General features: G+C 43.4%; 1 protein-coding gene across 1 annotated transcript in view; it reads left to right on the plus strand.

Moving 5' to 3' along the window:
• The window catches only part of EFEMP1 (EGF containing fibulin extracellular matrix protein 1), a 170,914-nt gene that overhangs the window by 113,434 nt on the left and 44,968 nt on the right, over positions 1-12,512 (plus strand). Inside the window, exon 8 of the mRNA XM_073628120.1 lies at positions 7,026-7,145. Coding sequence (XP_073484221.1) covers positions 7,026-7,145 — 120 coding nt within the window. The remainder of the gene's footprint in view (positions 1-7,025; positions 7,146-12,512) is intronic.

Here is a 12,512-nt window from a genome sequence, read left to right on the forward strand (position 1 = left end):
ACAATCGGCACTGGTGGTCCCTGACATTCGGCACTGGTGGTCCCTGACATGGTGGCCCCTGACATTCAGCACTGGTGGTCCCTGACATTTGGCACTGGTGGTCCCTGATAAGCTGCACTGGTGGACACTGACACGTTGCACTGGTTTGCAGATCAGCAGGGGATCTCTCAGCTGATCCCTTCTGAGCAGGCAGATGCCAGGTCTGTATCCCTTATCCCTATCACTTATGCAGAGGGAACACTGTCCTCTATAGGCTGTCGGATGGGAAAGGACCGCCTGTCCGTTTCCATCCATCTGGTGGATTGGATTGGATGACAGTCGGACGGAATCGGACCCCAATCCGCCTGTTTTTAGCAGACAGGATCAGTTTCGATGTCAGCAGGTGTCATATGTTCCATAGAGAGCAATGGATGGTCTGCAGGACCCCGCATTCACTATATTTAGTCTCCTACAGTACACAGAACATGGAAAACAGTGTTAATTTTGACGTCAAACTTCAATGTAGTTATAGTCTTTTGACTAACATGCTATTTCGGTTTTAGTCGTATTTTAGTCATCTGAATTGTTTTAGCTTTAGTCGTATTTTAGTCTACTAAAATCTCCAGGTCATTTTAGTCGACTAAAATCGAATGGGTTTAATTAAATTGTAATGCATTATTTAAGCATTTCTTTAGAATTAACAAACTCATTATATACTCCTGGAGTAAAAATCGAATATGTTATTATTTATGGTATTAAGGTTTAAACGTGCACTACAGACACAGATTTAGCCATTGTGATATAGAACGTCTTTACAAATAAAACCAAGTTCCATGAACAAACAAAAATATTGCTTTTTGACAAGCGGAAGTACAACTTTAAAATTAAAAAAAAACTAAAAAACTGTAAACTCTATTGGCTGTAATGCCATTGCACATACAGTATTTACCTAAATATATTACCAATATTAAATATCAAGAAAAAAAAATAAGAAAGGCCTTTTCCTTATTTTGTTTTTCTTTTAGCAGCTTAGTAGATGCCCTCTACCAGGCCAGGACAAAAAATAGGCCCGGGCATTTTGGATTGAGCAGCCCATGACATGTTAACTGGTCCCTTCCCCACTCTCCACACTGACAGATCCCCTGAGAGTGGGGAGGGGGGAACCCAGCAGAGGTGGGGGGGGGTGAGGTGGACCAGGAAAGAACACGGGAAGAACCTTGAGAACTTGGGGTGGGGCATAAGCACAGGGGAGAGGCAGAGAACACAGGGAGGAAGAGGAGAGCACAGGGACCAGCGGAGAGCATTGGGGGGAGGTGGAGAGCACAGGGGGAAGCGGAGAGCATTGGGGGGAGGTGGAGAGCACAGGGGGAAGTGGAGAGCATTGGGGGGAGGTCGAGAGCACAGGGAGGGTGGTGGAGAACTTGGTGGGAAGTGGAGAGCACAGGGAGTGCAGCGGAGAGCATGGGGGGAGGTGGAGAGCACAGGGAGGGCAGCGGAGACCTTGGGGGGAGGTGGAGAGCACAGGGAGGGCAGTGGAGAGCATGAGGGAGGTGGAGAACACAGGGAGGGCGGCGGAGAGCATGAGGGGAGGTGGAGAGCACAGGGAGGGCGGCGGAGAGCATGGGGGGAGGTGGAGAACACGGGGAGGTGGAGAGCACAGGGGCAGCGGAGAGCATGAGGGGCAGTGGAGAGCATGGGGGGGCAGAAATCACAGGAAGGGTGGCGGAGAGCATGGAAGGAGATGGAGATCACAGGGAGGGTGGCGGAGAGCATGGGGGGAGGTGGAGAGCACAGGGAGGGCAACAGAGAGCATGGGGGGAGGTGGAGAACACAGTGGGGGCAGCGGAGAGCATGGGGGTGACGTGGGGAGCACGGGGGGTGGCAGAGAGCATGGGGGGAGGTGGAGAGCATGGGGGGAGGTGGAGAGCACAGGGGGGTGGCATAGAGCATGGGGGGAGGTGGAGAGCACAGAGGGGTGGCAGAGAGCATGGGGGGAGGTGGAGAGCACTGGGGGGGCGGCAGAGAGCATGGGGGGTGGAGAGCACAGAGGGGCGGCAGAGAGCATGGGGGGAGGTGGACAGCACTGGGGGGGCAGCAGAGAGCATGGGGGGAGGTGGAGAGCACTGGGGGGGTGGCATAGAGCATGGGGGGAGGTGGAGAGCACTGGGGGGTGGCAGAGAGCATGGGGGGAGGTGGAGAGCACGAGGAGGCAAAGAGTATGGGTTAGGTGGAGAGCAGCAGAAAGAAACGGTAGAAGGAGCAGTCAGGGCGGCTGCATATAGAACATTTAATATCTCCATCTTCCTCCTGCAGTCTCGGAATGCCTGCTTTTCCTCTACCTCTAGCAGGCATTCCGATACTGCAGGAGGAAGATGGAGAGAATGATTGTTCTATATGCAGATGCCCTCCTCCTATTCAGGTTACAGGGAGGGCTGCACTCACGTTTTCTGTTATCCGGCCCTAAGGTGTTTGCAGCAGGTGTCTGCTCTGGCTCCTCCCCCTTCACAGTCACCCCCGCACGACCGTGCGGCCGCAGAGAGGATGTAGGCGTATCTAGCTCCTCCACCCGGCGCCGATGGCTGAGCTTAACTGGCAGCTGGGTGGCTGCGGAGAGGCTGGATAAACGGTGCGGGCTCAAAAAGCAGCCCAGCTGCCTTGGGCCCCGCAAGGACTTGCAGCCTGGAGGCCCTGGTGGCCCCGGCCCACCAGGAAAGTGCCCGGTTTGCCCTATGGCCAATCCGGGCCTGCCCTCTACATATTCTTATGTGGTAGTGCACTGTTCATTTTGATGTCAAATTTCAATTTAGTTTTAGTCATAGTCTTTTGACTAAAATGCAATTTTAGTTTTAGTCATATTTTAGTCTTATGACTAAAAGTCATCTCAATTGTTTTAGCTTTAGTCGTATTTTAGTAGACTAAAATAGTATTAATTTAGTCCAGGAAAATATTTTAGAAATGCAATTATTTTAGTAAATATAAACTTCTAAATGCCTTTTCTCATCAGTAGTATATAGCAGTCTTGTGACTTCTATCAGTGTCTGGCCAACCAAAGCTTGTAGGAAGAGTTTTCATTCTCCTCTGACTGTCCTATGAGGCTGCATGACCCCTGCCTTTCTGTTTGGGCAGTGCTGATTGGCCCTGTGTTGATCACATGCACCCTCCCCCCCAAAAAAAAAAACTCTCTAGCAATACACACCAAACTGAGCATGTGCAGAGTGCCTCCTAGGGCTCTGTTCTCTCAGCAGATGCAATGGGACAGTAATAGAAGGGGAGGATCCGAAAAGACAGAATAAAACAGCCTTTTTTATGCGATACGGAGGATTAACCCCTTAGGTTCCACAGTGAGTATAACAAGCATGCTTTGCTGCATATTCAGACTGATTTTACTGTTGTGGGTTTAGTAACACTATAACAACTTGTGGACCCCCCGCCATATAATTATACGGCTGCTGTTTGAAGTGGAATACCGGGGTTATGGCAGCAGCTAGTAAAATAAAGTAAGATAAATAAGATTTATTAAAGTGCCCGGTCCGGCCAAGCTCACGCGCAGAAGTGAACGCATACGTAAGTCGCGCCCGCATATGAAAATGGTGTTCAAACCACACATGTGAGGTATAGCCACAATCTTTAGAGTGAGAACAATAATTCTAGCGCTAGACCTCCTCTGTAACTCAAAACTTGTAACCTGTAAAAATTTTTAAACGTCGCCTATGGAGATTTTTAAGGGTCATTCCACGAGCGAGCACAATTTTGAAGCATGACATGTTGGGTATCAATTTACTCGGTGTAACATTATCTTTTTAACAATATAAAAAAAAATTGGGCTAACTTTACTGTTGTCTTATTTTTTAATTCAAAAAAAGTTTTTTTTAAAAAATTGCGCTTGTAAGACCACTGCGCAAATACAATGTGACATAAAGTATTGCAACTACCGCCATTTTATCCTCTAGGGTGTCTGAAAAAAATATATGATGTTTGGGGGTTCTAAGTAATTTTCTAGCAAAAAAAAAAAATATTTTAACTTGTAAAAACCAAGTCTGAAAAATAGGCCCGGTCCTTAAGTGGTTAAGGAAAAAACCCTCTGTGATGAGCTCCCACCCAAGCCCCCCTTATAATCACCTGATCCCGATCTCAATCCAGAACTGTGTCCAACAGCAGCAGCTCTTTCTGTTCTCCCTCTCTTCACTGAACATGGAGGCAGCAGCAGGAGCCATTAGAATCACTTTAACCATTCTTAGATGGGCTGGATGTTAAGGAAGGTGCTACCGTACATATCTTTAGAACTAAAAAAAAGCATTTTTGTACCTTCTCCACCAATCAGTCATGACAAAGTCAAGAGTTCAAGCATGGAGACCCCCCTACTGGATCCTCAGAGCTCAGTTTTCTGAACTTTGGACCAGCAGCACATACAAAAAATGTATGTATTGCATCTATGACCTTGTTAGGTTATGAAGAACTGCCAGCATTACCAGAAAAAAACAAACGTAAAAATTATTTTCTTGATGTAAAAATATTTCCACATTTTAAACAATGTTCGCTAATTCAAACTTGTCAAATGCTGAGGCTATGCATGTAATGTTGCATCTGTTTAGAGAATAAACAAAAGTGATCTGGAGACCAACAAACTGGTGTTTCCAATTTATATTGTATCAACAAGTAACACATGTGACATTTAAAAAGCATGTGTAATGAGAGCAGGCTGGATACTTGATAATTATTTCCATTATGTAGCTGGTGTTCAATTTGGGGAAAAGCATGTTAAGTGACAAGAGAAATAGAAGTGGGATATTAAGGGTGCATATGTAATAACACGATACAAAGACTAATGATGTGCAAAAACATCTACAATCAGTTAGAATTTAGCTTTCTGTGGCTTAAAAGGAATGTAATGTGTTTTTTTTTTCCATATATTTTCTTTATGCATTATGTTCAGGGGGATTAAAAACATACAATGTTGGAAATTTTAAAAATGACTCTTTATCCAACATATAATATATGTAAAGACAACATATAACAAAAAATATTGTAGCCAGCAGCCAGGCAGGGACAAGTCTAGTTCTTCAGGGTTTCATGTAGCTGGTTTATTTGTTAGTTGTGCAGACCTGAACAACAGAAACTTCACACTTTGAGCCCCCGTTCACATTGGGCCGTTCTTTCGCCTATTGCCGGCAACGGCACCATCCGAATCGGTGTGACGCCGACTTTTCAGCGGCGCACCGATCCCCCAAAGTAGTTCCTGCACTACTTTTGGCTACTTCGGGGGCGATTTCAATAGACATCTGTGCAGGAACCCGCATAGATGTCTCCAATCTCTCCCAAAGTCGGACTGAAATGCGGGTTTGAAATCATGAGAGTTCAGCTGAACTCGCACGATTTCAAACCTGCCTTCAGTGTGAAATATATAGAAAGAGCAAAGATGGGATTTTAAAGGTGCCAACACATGTAAGTGTATAAAATTATATATTTTATTATAAACATTTAAAATAATGAAAATTTTCTAAAAAACCAACAAGCTATATCCATACGGCTTTACAGTGATGATACAGTAACTTCATCTCTACATGTTTCGCCAGGCTATGGCTTCTTCAGGAGACTTTGAAAAATCTGCATACAAAAATCACTGTGTTATAGCACTGTAGTTCATCTAAATCCACGCTATAGGTAAAGCACCAACAGGATAGTCAAGGAGATATCAGTTAGCCACAGAGGGGAACATGGACCACACAATTACCTGCCATTCAAATTGAAGTAGGAGCCTTCACAAATAGAGTAAGCTCATTAAAACCAAACTATCTTTGATGTACAGCAATGTGGGATCAAACAAAAAGATGGCCATAGAAGGAGGCAGAAGATCCCCAAACTCTACTATGCATGTCAGCATGGCAGACTAAAGTAGTAAATCCCTCCTGGGACAAGGCCAATTTAAATGTTATGCACCATTATCCTATTTTTATTATTATTGCAGATTTTTTTACAATATCAGTTTCTAAACTTGAACTAAAAAAAAAAAAAATTAAATTAAATTGCCCAAAAACCAATAATGGAACAATAAATTAGCACAAGGCAAGCATCACAGGCGACCCAGCAGAATAAAACATGCCCAGTAATTTGCTATTTATTTCCATCCATTGGCACAGATGGGCCTGATATTCATGACTTTAAGGCTGGCTGAGTACCCTACCCACTGTCACTCAGCCAAAACGAAAAGTTTCAAACTGTTTCACCAGACAGGAAGTGAAAATCTGCAACAGGGACACAGAAACAAAAATCCGACAAGGGCTCTAGTCTTTTCCTACTCTACTCAAACACGTTTTTGTATTTCAGTTTGTGTTGCTGTTGCAGAGTTATCCTAACTTCCTCTCATTTAAAATATGGGCAGGACTTCCATTTATGCAATATTCAATCTACCTTGTACTGTTTGATAAAATATTACTAAATATTATGCTTGAAAAATAAATAAATATGGGCAGGACAAGAAGTGATTGTAAAGTGCTCTAATGGAGACCTGGAAAGCTGTAAAAAAAATCGGGACAGGAAGTAAAGGGAAAAAATAGGGATGCAGGCAGCAATTTTAAAACATCTCAGTAGTTATATCCCTTCTCCAAACTAAAAAGTTTTGGCTGTACTTTGCCTTTAATTATGGGGCCTTTTTCAGATATTTTTAAAGTTTGCTTTTAATGTCTTAGCTAAGAATCTCTGTAAAATCCTATTTATAACTATTACTGCCATTCGTTTTAGTATGCAAATAGAATAATTGTTTAAAAGAAAAGATCCTTTACAACATAGAATAGATGGTGCTGATTAAACCTAAAAAATAGGTCAACATTAACAATAATGAATGACTATAATTTCAAATATTAAGAATGGGAAATTAAAAAAAGCATTCTACTAATGATGTTGACTCTTAAAAACACACAATGGATTTTGTAAATATGCTTAATTATTTTCCATCAGCTTCATTATTTTCTTTAGTTTGATAATTGCCTATGAATATGCTGTGATTAATTTGTCATCTGTGTTTTCACTGTTTTCATATTGTCTAACAGATATTGATGAATGCAGAACAAACAGTTATCTGTGCCAGTACCAGTGTGTGAACGAGCCAGGAAGGTTCTCCTGTGTATGCCCAGAGGGATATCAGCTTGTTGGGACTCGATCCTGTCAAGGTTTGTATGATCATTAAATGTTTAATGTCTTTAATTACTTTATACAGCCTAGATTATTCTTCATGGAAGAAAATGAGATAAAACATCACTATATCCCTATATCCCTATCACTATAATTGTTTTTTCTATAGCATAATGATGATTATAATTCAACTAAGGTTTAATACCCAACTGAACGTTCAAAAAGTCTTACTGTACAGTTTGAATTCTTTAGGAAACAGACACAACCTGAACAAAAAAGCATGTGCTGTGCCAGAATGAGGTAGGGAAGGACCCCTGCTCCTTGTGTGAAAACAGTGGTCTCTCTGCAGAGGGGAGGCACACACCCTGCTAAGTTAGACCCATAGCTCTGCAATTAGCAAAGCTCCTATTCACTTCTGATCGGAGAGCTTTAGCTCTGCCTCAGCAGAGGGCATGCCAGACTTCTACAGAGTGACCACAGTCTCACAAAGAGAGCAAGAATTGTTCTCTGCGGCATGCTGGCAGGGGATGGAGATTTCTACTCAAAGTAACTATTATGACGTGTACACACGACCGTTTTTTCCGTCGGAATAAACTCTGAAGGTTTTTCCGATGGAGTTCTGGTGGAATTCCGCTCAAGTTGTCTTGCATACACACGGTCACACCAAATTCCGACCGTCCAGAACGTCGTGATGTACAACACGTACGACGGGACTAGAAAACGGAAGTTCAGTAGCCAATAGCTTCCATCTCGTACTTGCTTCAGAGCATGCGTCGTTTTTGGTACGTCGGAACAGCATACAGACGAGCGGTTTTCCCCATAGGAATTGATTCTGTTTAGAAAATGTTCTCTTTCTAGGTCCGTCAGAATTTTTGACATAAAAAGTCGGATGGGGCATACACACGATCGAAATATACTATGAAAAGCTCCCGTCGGACTTTTTCCTGTCGGACATTCCGCTCGTGTGTACACAGCATTAGGCTTAGTTCACCCTAACCCACATGATAGAGCTCTGTCAGTGTGAGCTCCAGCAAGCACTGAACTGTTTACTTTAAAATTTTATTTGAATTGTCACATATTTACACCCATTCATTCATGTTTTCTCACAGCAGTGCCGTACTTTGCTCTGTAGTATGATGACATATGGTGTTATACAGTGTGCTGCAGAAAACTGTAAACATGCTGCATTCTTCTGCACTGCACCACACATCACACCAGCGTTGTGGTGTGAATGATGAACATAGAAAACAATTGTTTTCCATGTGCCCTAGCGGTGGCCTGCATTCATCCAGTGTGGAAACTCGCAGGTTACCAAGCATAGTGTGAATGAGCCTTTAAACTTTGCAAAACTTTTGATCTGATGCACTTAGAACTTAAAGGAGAAGTCCAGCCTGAGCTCGTTTGGCTGGGCTTCTTCTATGGGTCACAGAAGTGCAATTAGTTTTACACTCCTGTGACCCATTTTCAGCAGAGAGCGGACTGAAGTCCGCTCTCTGCTGACGTCACCAATATCAGTCCAGGCACTGTGTCATTCCCGACTCTGGGAGTCTGGATCCGCTAGGTGCCTGGACTGATAGCCATCTCAGCCTCTCAGCGAGTCGCTGAGAGTCTGAGACGGCCACTCCCCGCCCCTCCACAGCTCAGCGCTCCAGTGAATGTGGAGGAGCGGAGCAGGAGAGCTGCTGATTGACAGGCAGCAGCTCTCCTCTCGGGGACCTGAGAGAACCGAGCCATTGGCGGTGTTCGTTGGCTCGGTTCTCAGTGCAGAGACACCGGGGGGACAGATGCAGCATCAGATCTAGGTAAGTATAAAACTGCAATAACCCCCAAACCCATACTTCTCTTTTAATTAGCTAATTTAAACTTAAAGTTCAATTGCATTTTAATGGATGGAATGCATATTTTTAAGGTACCTGTTAAATGTGATATTCCATATAACATATGCACATCTCCTTTATGAGGCTCATTTAACATATGCACATCTCTTTTACAAGGATCAGAGGCTGGAAACACATATTTTACCTGTAGTAAAATCTAGTGTTTCACTGTGAATATACCGATACAGTGGATCTCTGGGAATTATTGTAACAGAATGGTCAAATTGGTCAACTCATCATTGTTATTAAATACATTTTTGCAGCGCTTCCTTAATTAGTGATGCCTTGTGCATACAAAAAAGTAATACATGTTCACACAACTGTGTACTATGTGCAAAAGAATTATTTCTGATATCCAAATTATATATATATAGTGCTGAATAAAAATAAAAAATACAAAAAAGTAAAAATAAGAATAAAAATAAACTGAAAAAGTCTTAGTACTTGTCACTTTAGGGCTTGCTTTTCAGCTTTCCTTATCAGGAAGAGTCCATTTCTCATCAATAATAATAGCAATCCTTCTCAAGATGTGAACAATATATAACAGTAATATTTTTAAACAGTTACACCATGCTCTCCTCTCTTAGGTTTTTCGTGCCTCCTTCACCAGGTGTACCCTCACCTTAATCACATGAAAAAACAGCCTTGATATTTTATCAATCTCATATAACAATATATCTTCACTTTATATTTCTCTTTAATTTCAATCCTCCTGTTATATAGCAGCCTTCAGTCTCTAGCATTGAATAGCATGCAAAAGATATAAGGACGAACAATCGTGCTTTATCCTTTTATAAACACTTTAATAACATATTTGTGAACTTTTACACTCACATATGAACAAAAAACAAAGCGTCTTTTTTATCCTCTGTTACCATGTATCACACAGATCCACTGGCCGCCAGTTCTGCAGTCCCAACAGCTCTACACTCGTCAATGTATTCCTTGTATTCACAGCATCAGTGTCAGCCCTTCAGGTCCTGCCCCTACACGTTTCGTCACACCTCGTGACTTCTTCAGCGGGATTCATTATTGTTGGCAATAGCCGGACAGAGTGTCTCACTGATATTTACAAATAGGCTGTGTGACGAACATGGATTTCAGACCCCTGCCCTTCTCACTAACTCATGGCAAAAGACTGGTCAACCTCACCCCGCGCGGTCAACAATGACACTCTCAGCTGCACAACGATTTTCCAGCTTGGGGGACCACAATCTAAGTGCCAACAGACTAATGCCCTGTACACACGGTAGGATTTTCCGATGGAAAATGTGCGATCAGAGCGTGTTGTTGGAAAATCCGACCGTGTGTGGGCTCCATCTGACTTTTTCCATCTGATTTTCCGACACACAAAGTTTGAGAGCAGGCTATAAAATTATCCGACAACAAAATCCGATCGCGTCAATTCCGACCGTGTGTGGACAATTCCGATGCACAAAGTGCCACGCATGCTCAGAAGAAATTCCGAGACGGAACTGCTCGGTCTGGTAAAATTAGCGTTCGGAATGGATAGAGCACTTTCGTCAGGCTGCAATGTTGAAAATTGTTTAATACAGCGCACTCTCTTCTTCTTTATAATGCTAGAAGAACGAAGTAGTTTTGCTGCTCATATTCACACACAGTTCTTACAAACGTATCTATTTATTATTTATCGTGATTCCCTCAATATATTATGATTTGTCACATCTGACAAAATTTTTTTTGTTTTTTTTTTATTTTTGTTTTGTATTTTTTTTCAAGGCTGATTTTTTTTGGTTTTGTTTGTTTCAAGGCTGATTTTTTTTTTTTTGTTTTTTTTTACTCCAGAATATTTTTGTGTGTGTTTTGTGTGTCAAGTTACCACAACACCATTATTATCTTGTATTATTTAATCTCAAGGAGGTTGTTTGGTGTTGGTGTCTCTTGTTAATTTCACATTGTATTTTTGAAATGTACCTGCCTCCTCACAAACAAACTGTCCTTTTTGAAGGAAAACACACATAGACGAGTATAATTGAAGCAAAGATTCCTTTATTAAGGGCTCAGAACCAAACAAAGAGGGAGGCAACGCTGGAGAAACAGCAGAAATTGGCGAAGCCTTTGGCCCCCAGGGCAGACATCAATTCTTTGACAGCAAAATTGGTGGCCTGAGGAGTCCATATATAAGGGAGTGCAGTCTGGTCCAGAAGTCCCAGAGATCCAGAAAGCAGCAGATGACATCTGTGTCCCCAGGCTGTGGTACTACAAGAGGCTGCATATTTTTCCAGACCAGACTGAGCCCAGGGCCATCACTCTCTGGTCTTCCTTCCACACTTCCTTCCATGCTGTGGCTCTCGTGTTGGAGATGTGGCAGGAGGAGGAGTAGGACCTGGAGGAGGAGGAGGAGGAAGAGGAGTAGGACCTGGAGGAGGAGGAGGACTATGTGTGAGGTCACAAATGTGGGTTGCACATGTGATTTGGCCCCTCAACCCCTTATTTAGAGCTTCCAAAATTAAGAACTCACACAGGAGTCATTGGCCCTCCTCCATCTGCATCATTTTGCATGCAGTTAGGCCAGCAAAGTCCTCCTCCATACTGTGGGGTGTTCTGAGGGCCTCTGCAGCCTTCCAAAAAAGGCCTATTGCTGCCTCCTCCAGGTTACTCCTCTTCCTGCCACTTTGTCTTTGAAGGTGTAGGGGAGGGACCTGGGTATCAGGCAGCCTGCTTGGCCCGGCCACCTCCTGGCTGAGACTTCCCTGTGTATGAAAAAGGGACATGGTTTTAGTTGTTGCTTCCTCAATCACAATCATAAATTAGTACTCCAAACTCACATCTATTTAACATCATTGATTGGACAGCCAGAAATATTTAGAAGAATGCTATACCTGGCTCAAGCTGGGCTCCTCCACATGTTGCTGCCTGGAAGGCCCAGGTTGGGCATCAGAAGCCTCAGCTGAGGGGGAATGAAGCATGGAAGGAAGAGTGGAGAAGGAAGAGTGGAGAGTGCTGGCCTGGGTTCAGTCTGACCTGCCAGAAAATGCAGTCTCTCATAGTACCACAGCCTGGGGACATAAATGTCATCTGCTGCTGCTGATCTCTGGGAATCCATGACCTTCTTGTGCTCCCTTAGATAAGTGCTCCTCAGGCCACCAATTAGGATCTTCAAATAGGTGATGTCTGCCGTGGGGATCACCGTCTTCACAAATTCCAGCAAATTATCCAGCGCTGCCTTCCTCTTTTTTTGGTTCTTATATTCAGGGTGGTTTATCTGCCATAGACAAGGCAGCTCCCTGAACATATCTATGAAGATTGGCATAAAGTCCTGATCCTTCAAGATATCCATTTTAACTGCAAGACACAAAACAAAGGTCAGCCTAAAGTCTTCTAAACTTGTGCAAATACAGGCCTCAATCTAGAAGCAGTATAGGCCCAAGTTTAGATCTTACCTTCGTTATCACAATCGGCGCCTCTGATACTACTTCCTCCGCTCACAGATCGTACGTACTACGCACGCGTGTTACGCTTTATAGACACTGCGCATATGTGAAACTCCGCCCGCCCCTGACGTTC

This window comes from Aquarana catesbeiana, linkage group LG04 (assembly GCF_042186555.1).
Source record: "Aquarana catesbeiana isolate 2022-GZ linkage group LG04, ASM4218655v1, whole genome shotgun sequence".
NCBI classification, from domain to species: Eukaryota; Metazoa; Chordata; class Amphibia; order Anura; family Ranidae; genus Aquarana; species Aquarana catesbeiana.